This window comes from Thalia democratica, chromosome 7 (genome assembly GCF_965202585.1).
Source record: "Thalia democratica chromosome 7, ktThaDemo2.hap1.1, whole genome shotgun sequence".
Taxonomy (NCBI): Eukaryota; Metazoa; Chordata; class Thaliacea; order Salpida; family Salpidae; genus Thalia; species Thalia democratica.
The window spans coordinates 49,368,242-49,392,078 of record NC_139171.1 but is presented as its reverse complement, the minus strand read 5'-3'; the positions used below and the strand labels follow the sequence as shown (position 1 = coordinate 49,392,078).

The 23,837-nt window shown below is 27.0% G+C and overlaps 1 protein-coding gene across 1 annotated transcript; it reads left to right on the top strand.

The window, feature by feature from the left end:
• The first annotated feature begins 452 nt into the window (after nucleotides 1-452).
• Nucleotides 453-15,459, top strand: LOC145840264 (IQ motif and ubiquitin-like domain-containing protein). The gene is made up of 15 exons (XM_082947456.1): nucleotides 453-1,065; nucleotides 1,366-1,401; nucleotides 4,116-4,250; nucleotides 5,802-5,960; nucleotides 6,162-6,260; nucleotides 6,481-6,656; nucleotides 7,051-7,206; nucleotides 7,519-7,729; nucleotides 9,299-9,477; nucleotides 12,314-12,484; nucleotides 12,979-13,155; nucleotides 13,595-13,716; nucleotides 14,408-14,534; nucleotides 14,777-14,962; nucleotides 15,212-15,459. Exons 1-15 carry the CDS (start codon nucleotides 486-488, stop codon nucleotides 15,389-15,391), a joined length of 2,694 nt encoding a protein of 897 aa, XP_082803582.1. The 5' UTR covers nucleotides 453-485; the 3' UTR covers nucleotides 15,392-15,459.
• Nucleotides 15,460-23,837: the final 8,378 nt, after the last annotated feature.

The window sequence follows — 23,837 nt, the reverse complement described above, 5'->3', positions numbered from 1 at the left end:
AATAAAGGAAGATTACTGTATAATTTGATTTTTATTTATTAAATGAATTATATAGATATATATATATATATATATATCATATTAGAATATGTTTTTATCTTTGTTCTAAACAAAATGAACTTTTTGTTTTGTTTATACTTTTTCTAATTTAGATTTATTTCGTTATGTGTCTTTCTGTTTAAGTGGCCTAGGTTTTGATGCCTAGGTCCATCATGTGGACAATAGACTTACAATAGTAATATTAATAACACTGAACGTTTTTAATACATAGAATTAGACTTTAATATTAAAGCAGTAAACATTTTACTAAAACATATTTTTTACTTTTCTTATACTTTGACAAAGTCATATTTATGTGATGGTTACATAAAAACTTTTAGAGATTATAGAGTAATTGTAAAAATAGTATGTTTTTGATAAATTTTTTATACAGCTGCAATTTTAAAGATTTTACTAAGCTACAAGAATGATAAACTGATAAAAGCATGGAAGAGCAACTAAATTCAAAGAATAAAATTGAAGAAGACAACAACAATGAAGAAAATTCTAACTCAAGTACCAGTTTGAATAATCAAATAGAACAAGAAGCTTCTGTGAAGTTTACTGAAAAAGAAAGTTCAGAAACACTGAATGAAAAAGAGACATCTCAAGAAGTTATAAAAAACAATGAAAATAATAATGAAGTTGTTGGAGAAAGTAGTAAAAGTCCAAAACCTAATGATGATCCAAAAACAAATTATTTAGATAATGATGGAGTTGAAAATCCAAAGACTAATAACTATAGTGCTGTGATAGACAAAATTACGGATATCAACTCAGAAAGTGTTCAACCTGAAATTACTGAAGAAAGTGTTGCACCTGAAATTACTGAAGAAAGTGTTGCACCTAATCTAACTGATAGTACTGAACTAAAAGATATAACATTTGATCAAAAAAATGAAGAAAAACTTGATATTGAAATATCAGAAAATAAAGAAAGCCCATCCACAATAACTATATCAAGTGAAGAAACTTTACCTCCTTTTAGTGACAATTCAGATGAAAAGTTAGACCAAAATAGTGTAGGTTAGTTTATAATTAAGTTACTATGTAAATAGTTTTACCTTTGTCTAATATTTTTAATATCACTTATTTATAACTGTTGTAATAAAATCTCAAATGCTATACTGTTAATTATTATAGTATTGTTAAGTTTTAAAGAAATTTTACAGCTTATATACTAATATAATAACTTCTAACAACATTTCAAACACATCCTAACCATCATAGGTGTTGTTTTTTTTAGATTTCATTTCTTAATCAAAGCTTTGTTGCAGCTGAATTTAGTAAGTACTAATTAATTGTTCTAATTTGTTTTATTTACAGATAAACTAGGAAGGAATAAATACTCTTCTGTAAAAAGTGAGTCTTAACTTATACTTAGTTTTGAAAGTTTTGTTATTGTATAGTTTTTTTTAAATAAAACTGCCAATGTTTTAGTTCACTATATTGTATTTAGTAATAAAATGTCCTGTATCCAAACATTTTTTTTTCCATTTTTTATTAAGCAAACATTATTCTAATTAAACTGGCTAGTCTGTTTTAATTTTGCTAGTTTTATTATTTTTGCTGTTACTCCGTACTTTTTATTTTATTATTCTTAATTCAAAATATAGTTACATTTACTTGTCTTTCCCATAATTTACTAGCGCTACATATAAAAACAAAGCTTTTAAGTTTGATTATCTCCAATACTTAATCAAAATTTAGGTTATACATAGATTAATTATAGATAAACTAATATTATAGTATACTAAAATTTGTTTTACAGTTAGATTTTTCTTTTACGGATATAAACTATTCTGAGTTTTTTGAATAAGGTGTAATTTGTCTTCAACTGTATTTATATTTTATAAAATATTAAAAACCTATCTACCTATTTGACTTTAATAATATTCGTTATTTTTTTTTGTTGATGTTTCTTTAACTAATGTTTTTATTAACAATCCCAATAATTATTATCAAACTTTTAAAAGACTTGTTTCATAGCTTGGTATTTTATGTAAGCTTTTATATGTTTTTGTTAAATTTTTTGGTGTTAAAATTTAGTAATTAATTTTATTTTTATTAAATCTTTAGAAAATTATAAGTCAGACAAAATAAATAGTTCTAGAACACAAGCTGTAATTTTTATAACTCAAGTTTACTAAGTAGTTTTAGCTCAATATATTCTTTTTTATCTTAGTCTTGTGAAGTTGAGCATTTTTACTTCCCTTGGTTATCTTTGATAATTGCAATTTTACAAATAAACATTGGATTTCTTTGATAAAATTAAAAAAAATCTTAAGAATATTGGATTTCTTTGTGTTTGATTTCTGGACCAATGTTTAATAATATTTACAATAGTTTATCATGTTTTTTTATAACTCCTTGAGTGGCTATAAAGTCTATTTGAATGCATAAATCAGTTACTTTAAAGTGCTTTATTATAGTTACTATCAACTATAAGAATAATCAAAAAACTTTTTGATAGCAAATTTCTATAACTAAAACTTAAGCCATAGGGAGATACTAGTTTCTTTTTGACAAAAAATTACATAGACTTTTATTTGAAAACTTAGAATATATAGCATATGATGTTTTTTAAGAACAAAAAAAAAATTAAGATATAACTAGTTTTGTTAAAAAAGCTCGATAAAATTTTTTTTTTTAATTTTTCAAATATGTTTATAAACAACTGGTAGTTTAATTTTAATGTAAAAATAATACTGACTTAGATGAGTAGTTTACTTGCTGCCCTACCCTTTGACCTTAAGTAAATACATTTATAATAGTAACTATGCCAAGTTGAATGAAGTTTTTGTTTTATTAACTAAAACTAATGGTGATAATTTAAGATAAAAATATGTCTAAAAATCTTTGATTAGTTCAAAAAAAAAAACTTTGGTTTTTCGTTATTCAACTCTGGATTGAAAAAAAATAGTAGAAACTCTTTAATATTTTTACTATATAACTTTTTTTGATATATTTAATGTATATCATTTTAATAAAGTTACTGTTAATGATTAAAAAATACTTATATTGTGTAAAGAATTTATGTAGGTTTTTCTAAAAATCTACATCTAGATCAGGGTTTCCCAAAATGGGCCAAGACAGATACTTAGGGGGCCATGAGCAGCAAAGGGGTAAGAGGGGGGCCATGAGGTCATAATTTGAAATTTACACTAGATATACTTGAGTTGCAGATGAACAGCAAAAAAAAAAGGTCTTAGGTGTATTTTATGGTAGTTTAGAAACTTACACTAGATATTCTTGAGTTGCAGATGAAGAGCAAAAAAAAAAAAACGGTTTTCAGTGTTTTTTATCGTACTGGTTGAGTAATCTAGTTGAATGGGGCCATGGCTTTTTCAATTTCTTTCAAGGGGGCCATTTGCAAAAAAGTTTGGTAAACCCTGATCTAGATGTAACTAAACTATTTTCTGTAAATTTTTTTTTCTTAAAAAAAATTCAGTAAAAGCTGTTTACAGACAAACATTACAGTTTGTTACTAATTGTTATTATCTGAATATCTTTTTAGTCCTAAATAAAAATTTTCAAAGTTTTAAAAGTTTTTAGGTTCGTTCTTTTCGACAGGAAATTTATTAACAAAAAATTATGATTGAACACTTAAGTTTTTTTAGTCTAACAGTAGTAAAAATTAAATTGTTAATGTTAAAATTTGTTTATGTTTGTAAAGTTATGAAACCAGGTATAACTTTAATTAAAACTTTGTTAGTGAGTACATAATTTAATTTATAAACTTAAAGTGTTTAAAGTTAGAATAAAAAACTTTAGTTTCTTGAAAAAAGTATTATTTGTCAGATGATTATGTTCAAAGTACTAATTAAAAAACATCTTGAGTTGATTATTAGGTCGTATTTTCTGCTTTTTTATGATGGAATACAGAATAGTCTATTGATATAAGATTTCTACAGAAAAATGTTTACAAACAAGTAAACTTTCCTCTCCTCGTTCCAACTTCCATTTGCCCATTGTTCTAATCCTCGTTTTAATTCTCTTCATTTAGTTTTACACTTCTCACATATAAATTTTTAGTTTCTTCTTTAGCCAACAAGTAAAGTTTCAAATAAAAACAGTCACTGTTGAGCTACTGCCTCCGAAAATACAGTTCGCGGCAGAAGTGGTCCTCGGACAAAAACTCGACGGTCTTGCTGACAGCCTTGGTGAGCAGTTTAAAATACCCGCTGATGTCTTTGGGTTTGTATACAAAGGTATGTTTTGTTTGCATCTATCTCGTTTAAGCTATTTTTTTTGTTTGTATTTTAATAGTCCCACAAAATTTTAAGCAACAAAACTCGAAAAAATAGTTTCCAAAAACTACAAAAGTTTTTATTTTAAACTACCAGTTTTCTTTGAAAACCAGGACCCTTATGAGACATAAAGTTTATAATTTTTTCAATATAAATAGGTCATTAACTTTAATCTGGGCAGTTAGTTTAGTACTTTTATCTTATTATAGTATTTAGTTTAAATAAAAGTATCTATAATTGAAGGTTGCTTACAATTTTGTCAATGGAGTCTCAAAGAAATAGATGTTTCATTAAATTGTTTTTATACATTCTAAAATCTAAAGTAGGGTTTCCCAAAGTGGGCGGTATCGCCCCCTGGGGGCGAATTTAGTAAGTTGGGGGCAATAACTAGTAAAGGGGCGAAAGGGAGTAAAGGGGAAGATTTTAAAATTTTAAACTTGCACTAAATATTCTGGAGTTGCAGATGAAGAGCAAAAAAAAAGGTCTTAGTTGTTTTAAATGGTAGTTTCGTGGAGGGGGCAAAAGTCTTTTTAATTTTATCAAAATGGGCAACTTAAAAAAAACTTTAGAAAACCCTGATTTAGAGTAACAATCTAAGACAGCGATTCTTAACTTAAGTGGGTAAATTAAAATTTTCAATATTACAGGTTATGTAAATTAATGTTTAATAATTGTTTTTTTTTTAAAGTTAGTATTTAACTGTAATTTTTTTTAAGATAAATAAACTTTTTAAATCTTTCGATTTTTATATTTAGTAGCTTAAAGTTCAAACAATTTAGTTTAATTTCTCAAAATTAAAAAGTATTTTGTATATTGGGAGTAAATTTGGTAATAACCTAACAAAAAGGGGTAAAACATAAAAAAAAAGTTTAAGAACCGCTGATCTAGAGTAAATGGTTGTATTTAGGTGCGTCGAAGCTCTCTGAACTCATACAGTAAACTAACATACAATTGTGTTTTTGAAACTCTTGATTATTTTATGTTTTTCAAACTTTAAATTATTCTTAACAAAGGCAAAGTTTTTCTTTAACAGTTAATGATTTTTTTAAATTAACTAGTTTTGTATAGTTTTTTAGTCTTACTTACTTAAAGATACAAATTTTAAGCCTTGTATTAACTAATTGTAAAATTAAACAAACTGAAGTATATTTAATTTAATAGTTTTACATGTGTCTTACAATTTTAGAAAAAAAAAAGTATTCGGTTTTAAAGGTCTTCTTCAGTTTTAATTTAGATTATTTATAAAACAATATTTTAAGCTTAATTTTCAAACTACAGTTTTTAACTTAGATTTTAAGTCTAACTTAAATTATTTTTAATAAGTTTAGCAAAAAACATAACTGCTTTCAAAACTTTTTTTTATAAAACTGTAGTATAAGAAAAGTTAAGTTAAAAAAGTTGTTAAAAATTTAAAATAAATTTATTTGAAAAACTTAAATTCAAATTGTAGTAAAAAGTATTTGTTGTTTAAAATTTTAATTACACAAACATATAAAAAGCTGTTCGTACCAGGTGAAAGTGTAGCAAGGTCAACGACATTTTTCGAGTTGGGAATTACTGAGAATGAAGTTATTGAAGTTAGCTCGCTTCAGCCGCAAAAATATGCAATTTTTCTGTCTGAAGGAGAATCTTCGGGAAAAACAACGAATATCACTGTACGGGTTGATAAAGGTTTCAAAAAAAAATATGAAAAATCTTATAAAAAATATTTTCAAATAAGCACATATTTACTTTGGTAGTTAAGTTTACATAGTTTTAAATATTTCATCATTAGTTGTTTTGAATGTTTTATTAAGGTTATAAAACAAATTTACTTAAAAAATTTTCTGTCATTTACACACCGTTTTATTGATTTGAAAATGAATTTTTTAGGGGAAGGTAAATATGAAGAACAAAAAGTTACTATTGAACATAAAAACAAGATTTCGCCAGACTCAAGTTCAAAGTTTATCACCGTACGAATTAATAAAGGTTTCAAATTAGTTTTAGCACAATACTTTAGTTTGAATCGAAAATAGTTTTAACTTAACAAGAAAAATTATACCTAAACAAGTTCATTTTGTTTACATGACCGATACGCCACAATACTTTAATAATATCTTTTTAGTGGATGATGAACACTCGTTGTCTGTTTTCATCCGTTTGTAGAGAAAAGTCATACAAGACATTAAAATTTTTACAATTATTTCAGGACAAGATCAGCATGAAGAAATTAAAGTTGCTATTGACAGAAAGAATAAGAAGAAACCCTTCCTCGGTGGCTTCAAGCACAAAGTCACCGGAGCTCAGTATCACAACGCCTCGGCGCAGACCAACCCCAAACCTCTGAGATGGCCGAAAACCACTCTGTTTAATCGAGATGCTCAAGTATTTTGTGGTTTTTATGTTTATGAAAAAATAAATTTTTCAGTTCGCTCATTTTTTTGTTATATTTTGTATTTATTTATACCTTTAATTATTTCTCATAAGTCTGCAACTTCTTAGCATATAAGTTATAGTTGTTATTTTATACCACTTTGAAATCATATGATCACCTTTTTAAGTTTTTTAAAATAAATTTTAATATTTTTTAGAAAAGTTTTAAATATATGTGTAAAAATATTTATTTTTGTTTTTCATTTATACATTGAAAACCTGTTTTAACACTGAAATATTGTAGAATTAAGAACACTGGTTGAATTTTTTACAAATAAACAATTTTGCTCACTTATCTTTTGATGAGCACCGCATTGAGACTGTCATTTATTTGCAAAATGTTCAGACGGTGTTCGAGAGGAAGCAGGTGACGCAGACGAGCAACACGACGAGCACCCAGATGACGAAGCCGGGCATATACGTGTCGGTGCTTGAGGACAAGGTGATCGAGGCCAGGCCGTACTTCACCGCCGATCAGTGGCTCGCGTTGAGGTACCACGCTGTGAGTCGATTGAAATTGTGTATGAGTTTTTTACGAATGTTTTGTTGTTGTACTGATGCTAAACAATGTTGTCAGAAGGTACGTATGTATTTAATTTTTTGCAACATGTAGTCTATCTATTAAAAAGTATTTTATTATATAAATAAGTTTAGAATAGTTTTTATTTGTAGTAATTAATGTTTTGTATGCTGTATTTTTTTTCTATTCTTTTAGATGGCCCTAAACAAATGACTTACTCGTCAACAAAAAAATTGATTAGAATAACAAATAAATCGTTCTAAACACTTTACAAACGACCCGCGCTTTCAAAAGGTGATGGTGTTGCAGCGAAACTGGCGCAGGTGGCTGGCCGTTCAGTACTGCGACAAGCTGAGACGCGCCAGGGACAGGAGGCTGGAGTGGGAGAAGGAGAGGGAGGAGATGAAGAAGGTGAGGAAGGAGGAGCTGACGAGGAAGGACATCGAGAGGAGGATGAACCCGCGGTGCAAGGAGGACTTCGATCTCGTCTACGCCGCCCTTGAAAGTCAGATTGTTAATTTTAAGACTTGTAACATTTTTTGCTTTGTTGTTCTGTATTTAAGCGCTGTTTTTACTGTACAGCAGTGTAAAAAGCTTCATATTGTTCATTAGATCATGAGTAGCAGTTTATTGACTTGTTGTTGTGAATGAAATTGTAACAAGCCGAGCTCTCAAAAGTAGAGTGTTTAGTTTTTATATACAAATAGCTGGGGCACTTGTTTCTACTTAAGTCCTAGTAAAAGCGTTTTTACCTAGATGACAAATACCGCATAAAAAGTAATTTTATTTTGTTGAGGAAATTTATAAACCCTAACTTTGCAAGGAAGACTTCGATATCGTCTATGCCGCTCTGGAAAGTGATTAGTTGTTGTTTTGCTATGAAATATTGCGACGAGTTTTATTAGGACCAGTTTGTTGACTTGTTTGTTCTAAAATCAAAAAAAGTTGTCCCCAAAAACTAGATTTTTAATTTATGTATATAGAACTGTAGCACTAGCTTTAGAAAAAAATTTAAATAAAAGTGTTTTTTTTTTGCTGATACAATTCATATCGCATTATGTACTTTAGAAAATTAATAAAAGCTAACTTAAAATTTTGGTATGTAAAATCGCTATCGAAAGTTAGATTATATTGTTTATTTTAGATATTTGTAGCGTTTTTGTTGTTTTTTTTGTTCTGTGTTAAGCGTTATTTTTACTAAGGGAATAACAACAGTATAAAAAGCTTCGTTAATTTATAAAAGTTTGAAAGTCTCAAATATATTATTAAATCATGAGTATTAATTTATTGACTTGTTGTTTTAATTTATTTTTTTTTCGAATAAAGTTGAAATAATTCGTGCTCTCAAAAGTATATTGTTTAGTTTAGAAATACAAAGAATTGTAGCTTTATTTTTTATTTAGTTTTAAATATAAGCGTTTTTTTACCAAGTTGATAAATGCCGCATAAAAAGTGATTTAATTTGTAAAGAAATTATTACAAAAACTAGTTTTGAAAAGTTTTGATGTAATTAAAGTAACTAGAAAATCACAAACTTCAATCTAGATAATGTTTTGTTTTTGAAATTAAGGAATACAAGTAGTTTTAGTTTATTAGTTTTAGTAAAAATAAACTAACTGTTTACTTAAATATATAACTTAGTTGATAATTTGTATTTTAGTACTTAAAAAAATTGATTTTTACAAAAAGTGTTAAATTTTTATCATATGATAAAAGTATTTAACTGTTTTATAACTAATTTTTTTTGATATCCTGTACTGTAAAATGTTTAAAGTAGATGACTAAATTATGCAGTATGTTCTGGTGAAACTATTCTGAAACATTAAATAATCAAATTAACAAAAAACTCTGTACAACTGAAATATTTAGTTTTTTATAAATAGAAAAACTGAACATAAGTTTTCAGGAGTTTGTTTGAAATATTTCAACATGACCGTGATTTAAATTTTTAATTTCTTTCATGCACACTGAACTTCCATTCTGTCCATTAGATATTTTGTTAATAGCTAGTTTGTTACAAATCAACAAAGTTGGATGTATTTTTTTCAAATTAAACGTGCAAAAAACCGAACAGAGTGGAGGAGGGAAGAGTTGGAGAACATCAACAACGAGATGCTCGACGAACCGACAAGGAAGGCCGCGTTGTGCGCGTTGCTGGAACAACACTCACAACTCATCGCTTCCATCGGTCAGCACAAGAACCAAGCTGACAAGCTCAACAAGGAGTCCGCCATTCAAAAACTGCTCAACAAGGTTTTTTATTTAAGAAAATAAGTTATATATTTTTTTAGAATAATTAAAATCTTATTTTGTAGTCAATAGCTTTTGTTCAAAATTAGTATATTTTACAATAAGTTTTATTTGGTTACTGATTCTTCAACTTTATCAGTCAACCGCCGTTTAAAACTAACTTCAGTGCACGTACTTTTTTTTGTACCAGTGCATATTTTTATATTATTATGTTGTGTAGTTATTACTAGTAAAATATTTTTATGATTAAACATATTTTTTCAAAAAAGATGGTAAAGTATGTTATTATGCAATATTTATATACGTATATATTACTTTAACAATTTAGTTTAAACACTAGTAACTAGATTATTTTATCATAAAGCTTAGTAATCTTCAAAGTTTACTTAAAACTTGTAAAAGTCTAAAACAAGCAAGTTTTTATGTAACGTGTTTCTAAATTTCACTTCAACAAAAGCTCAAGTTTTTAAATTGTAATTTGTGCAGCACTTAAAAATAAAAAGATCTTCATGCATTGATCAGGTATATATATGTTTTTGTGATCATTACTAGTATCATCAATTTGGGCATATAAGTCATCACTTCAATGCTATTGTGAATTGAATTTTCATAGCTCGATTATATACGCGTCGGTTGTTCGGCAAGTTGACGTTTGTGGCTTATTACTTAATGACGTCATCGTATGAGATATTTTATAAACTAATAATTTCGAAGCTGTAGTTATAAAGAGAGAGGCTCATAATAAATCTCAGTTTTTTATGGGTCTACTTTTAAATTGAACTGGAGTCAAAAATTTTAGTCACTTTTACAAAAGCTTTATAAGTAGGCTTTAATTAAATTCCAAAACATTTCCAAATTTAATTAAATTTTGTAGCGAGTTTATTTTAAACATATGGCTAAAACAAATAAAACATAGGAATCAATTCAAGTTGAAAACTTTTATATTGAAAAAGTTAAGTTTTTGCTTTTTAATTTTGTTTAATAGATTACTAAAAATTTAAGAAAAAAAACGATTTAGCAGTTTTAATGTTTACTTTTAATATTATGTAGTTTTCAATTTATAGAAAAATTAAAACTTGACAAAAACTTTATAGGGAAAATTAAGTTATATAAATATAAATCAAAAGTACCTAAAAACACGTCCAGACATAATGAAATTTATGACTCATATTTATTTTGTTGTAAAAATATGTAAAAAATGAAACAAAAACTCTGAGCAGTAAAACATTTATAATCAAAATAGTTTTGAACTTTAAAAAGTATTATTTTAGCATATTTTAGCTGTGTGGTCAATTTTATTTTTTTTAAAAGTTATAAAGAAAACCTTCAAAAAATCAGACTTTAGACTTATTAGTTATTTATATTTTTTATAGAGTGTTTCAAATTTACCAAAATAGTGTTGGTAAGTAGCAATATGGTTAAATGCAAACATAATTGTCAAAAAGTTGTCCGGTATTTATTAAAATTGTATATTCTTAGTTTAATTTAGCGGTAAGTTTTTATTTAATTGTTGAAAGCTAATTTTTTCACTTATAAGTAAATGAATGCTGCATTATAGTATTTTTGATATATCGTATTTAAAAAGATACAAACTAAGAATGTGCTTTACAGAAGTAGGAACAAATTAAACTTCAAAAATAAGTTAAAGGCTAATGAAAACTTATGTGTGATGTTCTCGTACATTTCTTTATTTTTCATCAGGGAAAAACTATTAGAACAAATACTAGCAAAAAAAAAAGATTAGTAACTAATAGAAATGTAAAAAGAAAACACTACTTACTCACTAAAAGTTTAGGAATTTTAGTAGTTTTTTTTACACTTTAAGCTGTTATTATTTACAAGCTTCTTTTTCACCCATAAAAAGAGCGAGTTTAGTACTGGCTTGTATATTTTTACTCAGTTTGTTTGTGAATAACAAAATACTGATTTATTGGAAACCGTTAACAAACTAGTAAGTAAAAATATTCAATATTGATATATGGTTTCAACTTATAAAACATCTGATTTGTTTTTAAAAACAGCAAACTTATTTAAACATTCTTATAACTGATTGTATATTTATAGTTCAACAAATCAGAACTACATGGGATAATTTTTATCCAGATTTTAATCTTGCGTACTTTTGTTTGTTTTGATATGCTTTTCTCCACATAAGCTATTAAAAAAGATATTGTTTATGATTTTTTGATTTCTAATGAATCTTGTTACAACATTTTACTAAAGTATGCGTTGTGCACAGTTTTTTTTCCATCCATAGAAAGTATAATAAGCTATAAAGTTATTATATTATTCTAATAAATAATACATAACGACTTTATTATATTTTTAAGAGCCCTTTTTTAATAGTTTTAGGCAACTTATTATTTTAGTGACAAATACAACTAAGTCTTAATAGTAGTAGTATCGGTGTACAAACAGTATTTATTTAATAATCTGGTGTGTATAGATTATTTTATCATACATACTGTGCATAAAATCTTTAGTTCACAAGTATTTAGTAAATTTAATATAAATTTAAAAAAAAACTTAACTGCTTTTTGTACATAAGAAGATTTTGAAAATTTATTCTTTGTAACTATCAATAAAAGTAATAAAAATAACTGATAAAGAACTCACCAAATTAATTACTTGCTTACAAACTATGACTATAAGATCCTAGTGTTTGAAAAAAAAATTCGAATTGTTTTTAAATTTTTTTGTTTTTGTAGCTGTTTCTTTAATCAGCGACCCACATCCACATTTTGTAAAACTCTCACCTTTAATTCGTTTCAACCAACATTTTTATGCAAGTATAAGTATTTATTATTTGCTAATCTGATCAAACTCCCCCTCTATCAAGGCCGCAGCGCCGCACAGGTGGCGGGCGTACGACGGCAAGACGACGGAGATGGACACCCAGGACACGATACGGGCAAAGGAGATGCGGGACCTGTACAACTCGGTCACCCTCAAGTACCTGTCCCAAGACGAGAGGTTGGACGTACTGTTGACGCTCAAGCACACGGTGAAGGTTGGGTTGTTGTACTTGCTGTAGTTAAGAGCCGGTTGATATGTTGCCGTTACAGATTGTTAATTCTTTTGACTGGCAATTAAGCGTTTTGATAAGTTTGTTCATATTGATTTTTTTTTATTGGAATCGGTAGTTTTTGAAACATATTTTGAATATTATGATAAAACACAAGTTTATTTTTCTCTAAATTGAATATTTTTTTGTGTAAATGTTATTATAGAGCACAAGTAGTCTTGTATTTTAAATTGTTAAAACATTATCCCAAGTAAGCTTAATGATTTGGACGATAAGAATTTTAGAGTATCATAAAAAACACAACTTTTAGAACACAAGCTCCATTTATTGTTTGTAATTAATGATATTTTTTGGTGTATCATAAAGTCAGGTACACAAGTTTATGACTTTTTTCCGTTAAACATTAAGTACATTTTAAGTACAAAAACATGATCCCAAATTGAAACTTTATGACAATTCAAATAAACAATATTTTCCAGGAGTACGATTGCAACCTGACGAGGGACATTATCGAGCTGATCGACCGGGAAGCAGACCTGATCATGCGGGGAGTTTTGGACAGGAACCTGGAAGGGTTGAGGCAGAGAATTGCCACCCTGTTCCTGCAATTCTGCAAGAACCCCGCCTTCAACCCCGAAATTGCAAAGCACCTGAAGGTTTGTTTCAGTTGATTGTGCGAATGATAGTTTTGTCGTTGTAACAGCTACTCTACTTAAGGTACGACAGTACTTACTGATTTAAGAAGTATTTTCTTTGAAAAAAACATTTATTGTCGTAAGAACTGGTTAAAACATAATAAAATAAACTAATTAATACAGTTTAAGTTTTAATTGGTTATACAAAAAAAAATATCTTAGTTTCTTCATAACTAGGAAGTTTGTTTTTCACTGACTAATTATTATTTTTTATTATTTTTTATAATTAGAACATTAATTAATAACAAATTGGTGTTTACTTATCTAAATTCATACCCAGATTACTTTATACAGTCTTTTAAACTTTAGAAAAAAACTCTTTATATAATCTAGTAAGTTGTTTCCAATTTGTCAGCGTTTGAAAAAAAAAGTTTGTAAATAGACAAAACATTTAATCTAGGTACCTGCCGATCCTACGGTGCTCAAAAAGAATATATTTTACTGCAACTCAACTCAAAAGTATCTTCACTCGTCAAACTTCGATCTTGGTTCCAACTCTAACACTGCTGGAAGAAGTAAAAAGTTTGTTGTTTTTTATTTACTAGACTTGAATTAAGTGTAAACTGATTAATGGTTGATATGAAAAATAGTTTTTGATTAGAAAGATATACGATACTTTTATTTTAAACCAGTATAGTTGGTCAGTAAAAAATATATGAATTAAATATTGTAGTTTTTTTACCTTAAACGTTTCAGTTTTATCTCATTTAATTATACAGTTTTTAAAATTTTACTATTTTCTAACAACAGATATATTTTAATGAAGTTTAATAACTTTTGTGTAACCTGTGGAAAATTAAAGTATTTGCATGAATGTTTTTACTCATACTGAATTTTAATAATTGCTCATGCAAATAATTATTATGAAATATCTTTACAAATTTTCAGTTAACTGTCTACAAACAGAGCAAGTTGTTTTGGATATTTTTTTTTGATTTTTTTGCCGTGCAAAACTTTTTTAATTTAGTAAGGATTTAGGTGCTCAATAACAATCTTCAAATGATTAAAAATAATTGTAGGATGATTTATGTAAAAGTTTCTATTTAAATTACTTGTTTATATTTAAAATTTATAGTATTTTGCAACAAACATGTATGATATACTACTTTTTTATACTCTTTTGAGCATATTAAACTTGATTGTACTTTTAAAATTTGTTGTTTGTTGAATAGATACTTTTCTTTATAAAATATTACAACCATGTCACTAACAGAGCTAATGACTTGGACAACATTGCAAGAAAGCGCGAGGACAACTTGAAGTACAGGCAGATACTCACAAATCTGAGAAGAGATGAAAATAAATACAACGACGGATCGAACATTGCGCTGGTTTTCCAAGTGTGTACACTTTTTTCTATTACTTATCTTAATGAATTTTGAATTAGAAAAAAACTTTTAACAACTAAAAAAAAAACTTTTCTCATGTTCCAAAGCTTTTCTAATTCTTTATAAATAATCTGAAACTGTATGAAATAATCACAAGTCGACTTTATTGTGTTTTTTGTTTGAACCCATTAAATGTTTGATTAAAATTTTAATTCATTAACTTAAAAAATATTTCTGAAATTGTTTCATGACAGGAAAAAGAGCTGCAATATTTGGTGGAGACCGTTTGGATGTCCTCGTCCATCATAAGCGCCTGGGACGACATCCGGGACCTCAAGTTGGTCCGGTGGGTCGCTAGTGAGCCGTGGTCCCCGTGGAACTGTCTGCTGGTTACCAAGGACGAGGCCATCGCCCACCAGAGAATCACTAACCTCAACAAGGTTTTGATCTTAAAATTTATTTAAAAGTAGTTTTAAAGTGGCTTTTATTTTTAAAGCATGATTTTGGTCATTGTACTAAAATTTTATGTCCTACACTGTAAATTTTGTGTTTTTCAGTCCTTTGTTTTTTTTTAAATATTTCAAGTACCAATATTATTTTATTTTCATTAATTTTATTGATAATTTTAGCTTATTTTATCAACAAATTCTTTATTCTAACAAACTTTTTTTTTTTCACACTGTTGTTAGGCTTACGGAGAAGTTTTTGTGAACAAAGTGCAACACAAGCACACCATTGCGAAAGCCTACTTCAGAAAAATTCCCCAACTTTCCCGCCTTTTCACCGAACAGTCTTCTTCCAAGCAGTCGAGAAGACCGCTCGGCGGTGCTAAAGAGTTGAAAACGAGAAAAACCGTTTCTACGCGTTGATTTTTGTTTATTATTTGAATACGAACTGTGAATGTTTTTTGTGTTCCAATTACTGTGTGAATTCGAAACTGTGCATTTGAAATAAACTCTAGTGTTTCATATTTTTCTTATATAATAAACCAAAATATTTTTTTATATTTCTTAAAATTTCGTACTTATTCGTTCTTACGTTGAAAAATACTATAAAAAATAAAAAAATAGTTGATCTTTTGCTAGCTTTAAAAAATAGTCGACCAAAAAATATCGAATGTAACAATTCGTTCACTACATTATCTTATTCCGATTAAAAATGTAAAAAAAGTTATTTAGAAGTTTAGTTTTTATATGTGCTTCTTATAAGCCTTGAAAAATTTATAGCTGATAATTTTGAAGCGTTTAACTTATGACTTTAAAAAAATTTTCTAGCTTCAAAATAGAAACTAATCACTTAGGTTTATTAACGACTTATAAAATTTTTTTTTTAGTAATTTTGTTTTAAGTCAATCGATAATTATATCAAATTTTAAGTTAAGGTTTTACTTAAAATGCAGAATAAAAAGTCTTTGTGCATATATACCCTAATACTATAATTAAATAGTAGTACCCTAAAAAGGACAAATAGTTTAATAAAGTAAAGGTCATGATTTTAATTATTCTTCATAAAATAAAATCATACGTTTAAATTGCTTCAAAATTTTTTTGCACATAATTAGTATCATAGTACAACTATTACCAGTAGCTTGACCAAAAAAAAGTTGAAGCCGTTGTAGTCAAATGTAGTGAAAACATTCTGAAGATCTTGTGCAAACAAACACTATAAGCGTGTAAAAGAAATAAAATGGCAGTCTCATAGCATTTTTCCTATGTTTAGAAACACTGGTCTGGAAAAATCCCGTGCACTGCAGACAGTTTAGCATAAAAAATGTTTTCTAATTAGAAAAATACTTGTTTAGTGGTTTTCTTTTTGAAACTATCATGACGCACATATAAAAGCTTCCAGTTGCTTTAAAACATTGTACTCTTTGCTAACTAGTTTTTTTTTTTTGACCTTGTGTTTGTCATCAGCGATAAATGCATAAGTAAACGGTGTAAATTTTTAGCCTTATAAATCATATAACTTTTTTAAAAGTTACAAGTGGTGTTGAATCAGTTTGGCACGAGAAGTTTTTTCAATTTAACAACAGTTATTCATTTATTTTGGTTTTAATGATATTTAAAATAATTAAAATTTTTATTTTGCGTAACATTTTGCTATTGCAATTACTAAACTTTGTGAACAAAAGACAAATAGAAAGCTTCTGGTTTTCTACTTTACTTTTATAACACGACGAACAATGTCAAAAAACCTCTCTTTTAAAAAAATATTAACTAAACTACTGGTATTACCATTTAAAATTTTATAAAATACCATTGTTGGCACTTATTTCAACATAGTTTATTTTTAATTGTTAAAGCAACTACCGAAAAAATGCTAGTTTTGAATAATTGTGAACTTTTTAGTCAAGTTATAGATAAAATAAAATATAGTCAAATGTTTTAAACTAATTTGTTATTGATAAAGGTTGTAGTTAGTTTAAGAGTCAGTATCAGAAATTAGCATAAAAAATTAGAAAAATTTTCTTTTTTATGATAGGACTTTGTTTCAAAATTTACATAAAGTTTATAGAAGTTAGAGGCAGCAGTTTAAGTGTTTAGCTAAAGAACATTGATTTAAGTTTATTTTGGAAAAGTTTTAACTACATGATTTATAGATACCAATTTAAATTACTTAGTTCTGTTAAGTTAGTTGCAATCAATTTGTTTGTAAAGAATATATCTTTTGATTTATAATACTTAAGTGACTAAAAATAAAGAAACTGTGAACTAATTTTAATGTTTGGCGCCAAAGACGTCTGATTAGATTATGAAAAATCTACTCTTAACAAAATTTTAATAGTTTTTGCTAATTAATTAGTTATCTCATAGCATTCTAAATCTTGTCAATGTTCATGAAAGAGGGATTGAAATTGATAACGCTTTTACTCAAATTCTTATCGAAAAAATTTCTGTGCACATACATAAATTGTATGCACATTGCACTTTAGGATAATTACACTAAATGCATAGAACTCATTTTGAGCTTACTTAATAAATTTAAGCTATTTTTTTGCCATTCAAGCATTTTTTTTCTTTAAAGAGTGACAACTTTTGTACTAAGTATTATTAAATTTTATGTATTATTTTGAATAGGAACTAGTTAGCAAATTTAATAAGAAAAAAAAAGTATTACTGTATTATAGCAGAAGACATAGTATTAAATTAGTTTTAGCCAAGAAACTTAAAAGTAACAGCAAAAGATGTAAAACTTATCTAGATCAAATAAAATTTATAAAAGTCAGTTTTCATATAATTTTTTGGACATTTTGTTCTAGTAGTGTTAAGTAGTAATTTTTTGATTGTTTTCGTTTTTTAAGATAAATTCAGTACAATTGTTTTATTTGCAATAAATTTTCAACAAATTCAGTACTGTAATTTTGTTTAAAATTTTTATAATTTTTTATAACTTTTCCACACTTTCAAATAAATGAAAAATTGAGTCAGTGCTAGAGATATACAAAGTTCTATTGTTTCATTTGTTATTTACATTTACCAAGAGAATTTTGTACCTTGGTAGTTTTAAAAGAATAGAGATTTTTTCAATTATGAGCGGGATATAAACTGTAAGTTTACATTTTGAAACACTTTAAAACTTAAGTAAAACTCTGGCAGACTCAGGCTTCTTTGCAATTTTTACAAAAATCAGGTTAATTCGGGTTTTCTTACTAAGTTATCTGGTTAGCTTTTATGTATACAAAATAGCTTGTTTCCGTAACAAATACGCTTGTTATTTGGTCTACAACGTAACTTTTTGTTGATGCAAAAAAATTTTTAAATACTTTCATTTCTACAAATGGTTTTAAAGTTGTGTTAATGAATTTCACTAAATAAACATCAATCTGAAGTTGAAATCAAATTAAGCACAATTTATATTTGAAAATCGAAGAATAAAATAGCGAAGATAAAAACCACAATGATATGATTATAAACTATATAGTACATATGTGTACTGTTAGCTGCAGATTCAAGACGCTTTTGATTGGCTAAGATTAAACTTTTCTTTCTTTTAGATTTTATTAATATAATATTTTTATCTTTAAGTTATGTGGGTCAGGGGTTAGGGTAAAGATTGAAACTTTTGGGTAAACTTGGTTACTGAAAGATATTTAGATATTATTAATATACTGCTGTATTATTATTTTTTTCAATTGCATAAAATTATGATTAAAAAATTTTGCAAAACCTCACTACTGCAGCCGACCCCTTTTACTTTTTAACTAGTATAAATAGTACATTTAAAACAGGGGTCGGCAAACTGCGGCCCGCGGGCCAAATGCGGCCCGCGAGCACGTTTATTTTTTAAATGGAATGCGGCCCGCGAAAGAAAATTTTGTGGCCCGCGAGCATGTAAATGTGGCCCGCTGAGCAAAAATGTATTTTAATTTAACTTTTTTTTGGTGATCTGGTTTAATTTGATAAATTTCGTTTTAAGTTCCTGTATAAAATTTTAAAATAGTTAATAGACTTTACTGTTATAGCTTAATATGTGAAAAAGACAAATTATCAGTCTAACAAGGTTTATTTCTCAGTTTCACAATAGCTTTTTTCTTACAACAGCAAGTAGTTACCTGAAAAAAAAGTTTAAAGAGTGCTTCGTTTTAGTAAGTTATTTATATAAAACCTATTTAGTAAATAAATTAAATACAAATGATTTCCATTTTGACATAATAAACAATGAACTTTACCGCAAGATCAACAACAACAGCATCCGAGACAATCCTACGACCTTGTTGTGGATGCTGTTGTTGTTGATCTTGCGGTAAAGTTCATTGTTTATTATCGATTGCATAAAACATCTCAACTTCGTTGATGATGGCCGAAATAAACACTGGCATTTTGACATAAGTGATGCACAGTAATTAACAAAAATGTTATTTTTTTACCATGAAGGTATTTTGTTAAACATTTATTTTATACCTAAGTTTCTTTTATAGATATCTTATCACTAATAGTTAATCTTGAGTGTGCATAAAAATATTTAAAATGATAAAATTATAAGAAATAAGGTTTATTTTATTGTAGTCTTGATACATTTTGATCTTTTAAAAGTTTTATTTGCACTTTAAAAAAGTTCCTATTTACACCAATGAAGAAACATGCTCGTGTTTATACCTAAGTTAGATTAAATTTAGAATATAAGTTTGTTTAATTGTGATCATCGCTTTAGCGTGAAATAATTGTTAAGTAATAAACTCAATATAACTTTTGTCTTAATTGTAAGTTTAGTTTATGCATAACTTTCTAACATTATTGTTTCTACATGTAATGGCTAAGTGTGTACAGACACATTTAAAACAGTGTGTATGACATAGGCATGCATTTTTATTTTATGATAAATTAAGTTAATTTGTTTGCGTTTCATAGGCATACTAATATATACAATTGCTGTTTTTTGGAACTACCTGTTTAATAAAAACTAGTTTTAGGTATGGTAATTTTATTAAGTTTGTACATTGTTAATAAAAAAAATAAACATTCAAAACTATTTGAAGATTTCAAGTCTCAGGCCAATTTAGTCTTTTTTTTTAAGAGTTTGGCTTGAATTACTTTTTGTATACGAAAATATCAGACTAGTTTTTACTTAATCAGGCTGGCTTTTTTGCTTTTAAGAGTTACAAATTAAACTTATGATTTATGTTTTGTTCAATTCACTGTGTGGCTTGAATTATAATATATATTAAATTTAAAATTTTGAAGCTGAAATAATTTGAAATATAATTAACATTATTGTATACATATAAGTGAGTAAAACTTAAATCCCAGAAAACCTTGGAATTTGAAAATTTATTCTTAAAAAATCTGGAAAAAGCTTGAATTTGAGAATTTTTGAAAAAACCTGGATTTTTAAACACTTTTTACATGTAAAGTAATGTAATCTCGATATGAAACAAAAAATTTACCATAATATTGTTTTTTATTAAAAAACACACTTAATTAGCTTAACTTTATCTTTTTGATACTCATATATCATATAAGACAGTTATTTTTACTTTTAATTTTATTCCATATTAAAAGCAGTATAAAAAAAATGTACTTTTAAAAACTTTATATTGGTGCGTTGCACCTTTGCTTTTAAAATGTATTGTTGTGCTTTGCATTGGAATTAAACCTAGAGATTCTTCTAAAATGTCAAAGTTAGTAAAAACACCTCTATATAAAATTATCAGATAAGCAATATTTGTTGTATCAGTGCTCTCATCTTAAGAGACTAATTAAAGAACGAATTTGATTTATGCGGCTTTAAAACCTTCAGACTTTTTCTAAACACGACTTCTTGTTTTCATTGATAACAAACAAAAATATTTCATTACCACCAACATAAATTCTTTAGAAAATAAAGTTCTAAATGGTATATTCTTTTTAGTAAATAGTTTTGCTGCCTCATAGCTTGCCTTAACAGTTTCTTTGATCATTAGTTCTTGATAAAGATAATCATGTGTTTTGTTGGAACTGACTTTAGCGATTTATTTTTTTTTGGTTTCTCGCAATAACTCCTAACTACCGTTTTTTAATTCTTATAGTTTGTCTTATATTTATCATGTACGCTTTTGAAATGCAGTATTTTTATTACAGAATGATTGCTATGTTGCTCAATAAAAATAAGTTTTTCTATTTCATTAATGGCTTAATAAACTTTTATACTCTTGTTAAAAATTTTTGATAAACCTTTTTGTCCATTCAAACTAAATTATAATATTTATTTGCTATATATATTATTCACTGTTAATAAGTTCTTTATTTCTTTATTTTATTCAAGATTCCCAAACAAACAGGCATGTTTAAAAATTTGAAAAACTCAGAATAGGCTAAATCTGTTTAAGACATTTTTTTAAAACTCAGGTTTTGTGTCATACTTTTATTTTAAACACTTTGAATAAGTCTTCGAATTATCAGAGTAGTTTTTATGACTGTAATGTAAGATACTAGTTATAATTTTTTTTGTCATCTTAAATATTGTGTACTTTATTATAATGATGATAATTTAGTTAGGTATTTCAGCTTTGAAAACAGCAAGTTTTTAGCTTTTTAATTTTTTAATAAACTTATGATTGTTTAATATAACTTAAATATTTTTGCTTTTAAAGTGACAACCATATAACATACTAGTTTATTACTAACAAGATGTTTTGTTAAAGTATTCGAGAATTAGTTATGTTAGTATACTTGTTTTAGCTTTCTACAATACAAATAGGTATTATTTTTTTTAGTTAGCTAATAAATGAGTTTTTTAAAGAGCGTAAGCTATTTAAGACCAAAAATAATTTTAAAAAATTATTTGAGAAATATGAAAAAAGGGTTAAAAATATAAAAATTGTATAAAAGTACCCATAAATGTTTTTCAAGCTCGGTTTCTATAGAGAGCTAGATTGTAAATTAAACTACAAAAATATTAAGTTTAACTTAATAAGTCCTGAAAAAAGTACATAGTTTATTAAGACGTAGGGATATTAGTCAACGTGAGTTTTATTCTAATAATTTATTATAATTAAAATAGGCATTATATGTATAGCAAAATGTTGTTTAAAATAATAAAGTGATTTAAAGTAAAACTTTCTCTAGTTTTACTAAAACCAAAGTATTATTCAAATGTCACTAAAACTAAAACTGCGGCCCGCAAAGACTTTGGAAATTTGAAATTTGGCCCGCGAGCACCAACTACCTGCCGACCCCTGATTTAAAACAAAAACAAACCAAATTGTTTTCAACAAAAAAGTCAAAAATAACACGTCATAAAAAGTTTTTCTAGTATTACCGAAAAACTCAACAATTTTTTTAATCACTTTCCAAACTGTCAACAACAGAGTTGTTACATAAGTATAGAAATCGATAAGAAAATATTATTTTTACAACTAATAATGAATTCATCTTACCACCAAGTTTTTCTTGAAGGCCAGTATTTCGGTCGTGTAAGTTTTCAAAATATATTTTTTAATATTAAAGTAAAATGTGGTAGCTTTCAATCTTACAATAAAAGTAAGTAAATATAAAAGCTTTCTAAACTAGTCTATTGTAGCTTGTTTATAGTTATTTTTATCGCTGTTATAAAAAATTTGAGTCATTTTTTGTTGGTAATTTTTTCTCAGTAAAGTTGACCTTCATTTTTACTTTTACTTCTGATCTAACGAAAAATCTTTAGTCGTCTATTTGAACTATTTATAGATTAACCATCTTTCAACGTAAGCTATGATGATGATTGATTTGTTAAATGCCAGTTTTATCTGTAAAACAGTTTTGCTTCGTTGTTAAATAGGTGATTAATTTTAAGATTGTTCATTCTAGTTTAATACATTTTTTTTTACAAACAGGCCTCATTGGTATGGAACAACGAAATGATGGCCGCAAGCCATTACATCCTTCCAAATGAAAGGATGGCGTTTATTGAAAAGATCCAGTACTTGGAAGGCATAATCAAGGGCAACAACGACCAGTTGAGAACGAAAGATGAGCAACTCGAGAGGCACGAAGTAAAACTGAGGGAGTACGAGGAAGAAAACGACTCTCTGGTGAAAAACCTCGTAAACGTTCACGTTGTAAACAATGAGAACAGAAAGAAATTAGCGGAGATGACTGAGAAGCTGGCTGAAAAAGAAGCGACAATTGTTGCCCTCAAAAAAAATATCAATTTCAAAAAGTCATTTTTCACAATAAGCTTGTTTTTTATTCAATGCTTTTTTTTTAATAAAAATTGTCTAATTTCTTATGTGAATTTTGTTGTCGATACGAAATGTGTTTGTTAGTTTAGGTTTAAGAAAATGTTTTACCTTTGAATTAAATACATAAAGTTAAGAGATATGTAAGATCTAAAATAAACTAAGCTTAGATTGTACTGTATTACAATAACTTTTTTAGCATTTAAATTTTAATTTCATAAAGAAAATTTACCTAATTTGGAATTCATTTACTGTATTTAAATGTTAATTTTCATTTTGTTGTAATTAAAGGTTTTAAGTACTTAATTTTTACTTATTTCTAGTTATCAGTCATTTATAAGTTTTAAATACTTTAAAAATCAAGTAAAGTAGAACATTTTATAAACCATAAAAAACTTAATACTTTTTTATACGTAAAATGATTAATATTTTACACACTTTTTCACTACTTAAAAAAAAAATTGGCAGTTATCATATAACTGAAAAGTATACTGTACTTTTATGCATACTCCGTCAAAAAAACACTTGTTATAAAGATGAAATTAACTTATTTTTATGTCTTTTAACTACTTAAGCGGTTTTTAATAGGAGGAAATACTCAATGAGAATGAGAGAAAAAGATGCAAGACTGAACGCTGTATTAGATGAGATTGACGAAAATAAACAGATAGTTTTAATGA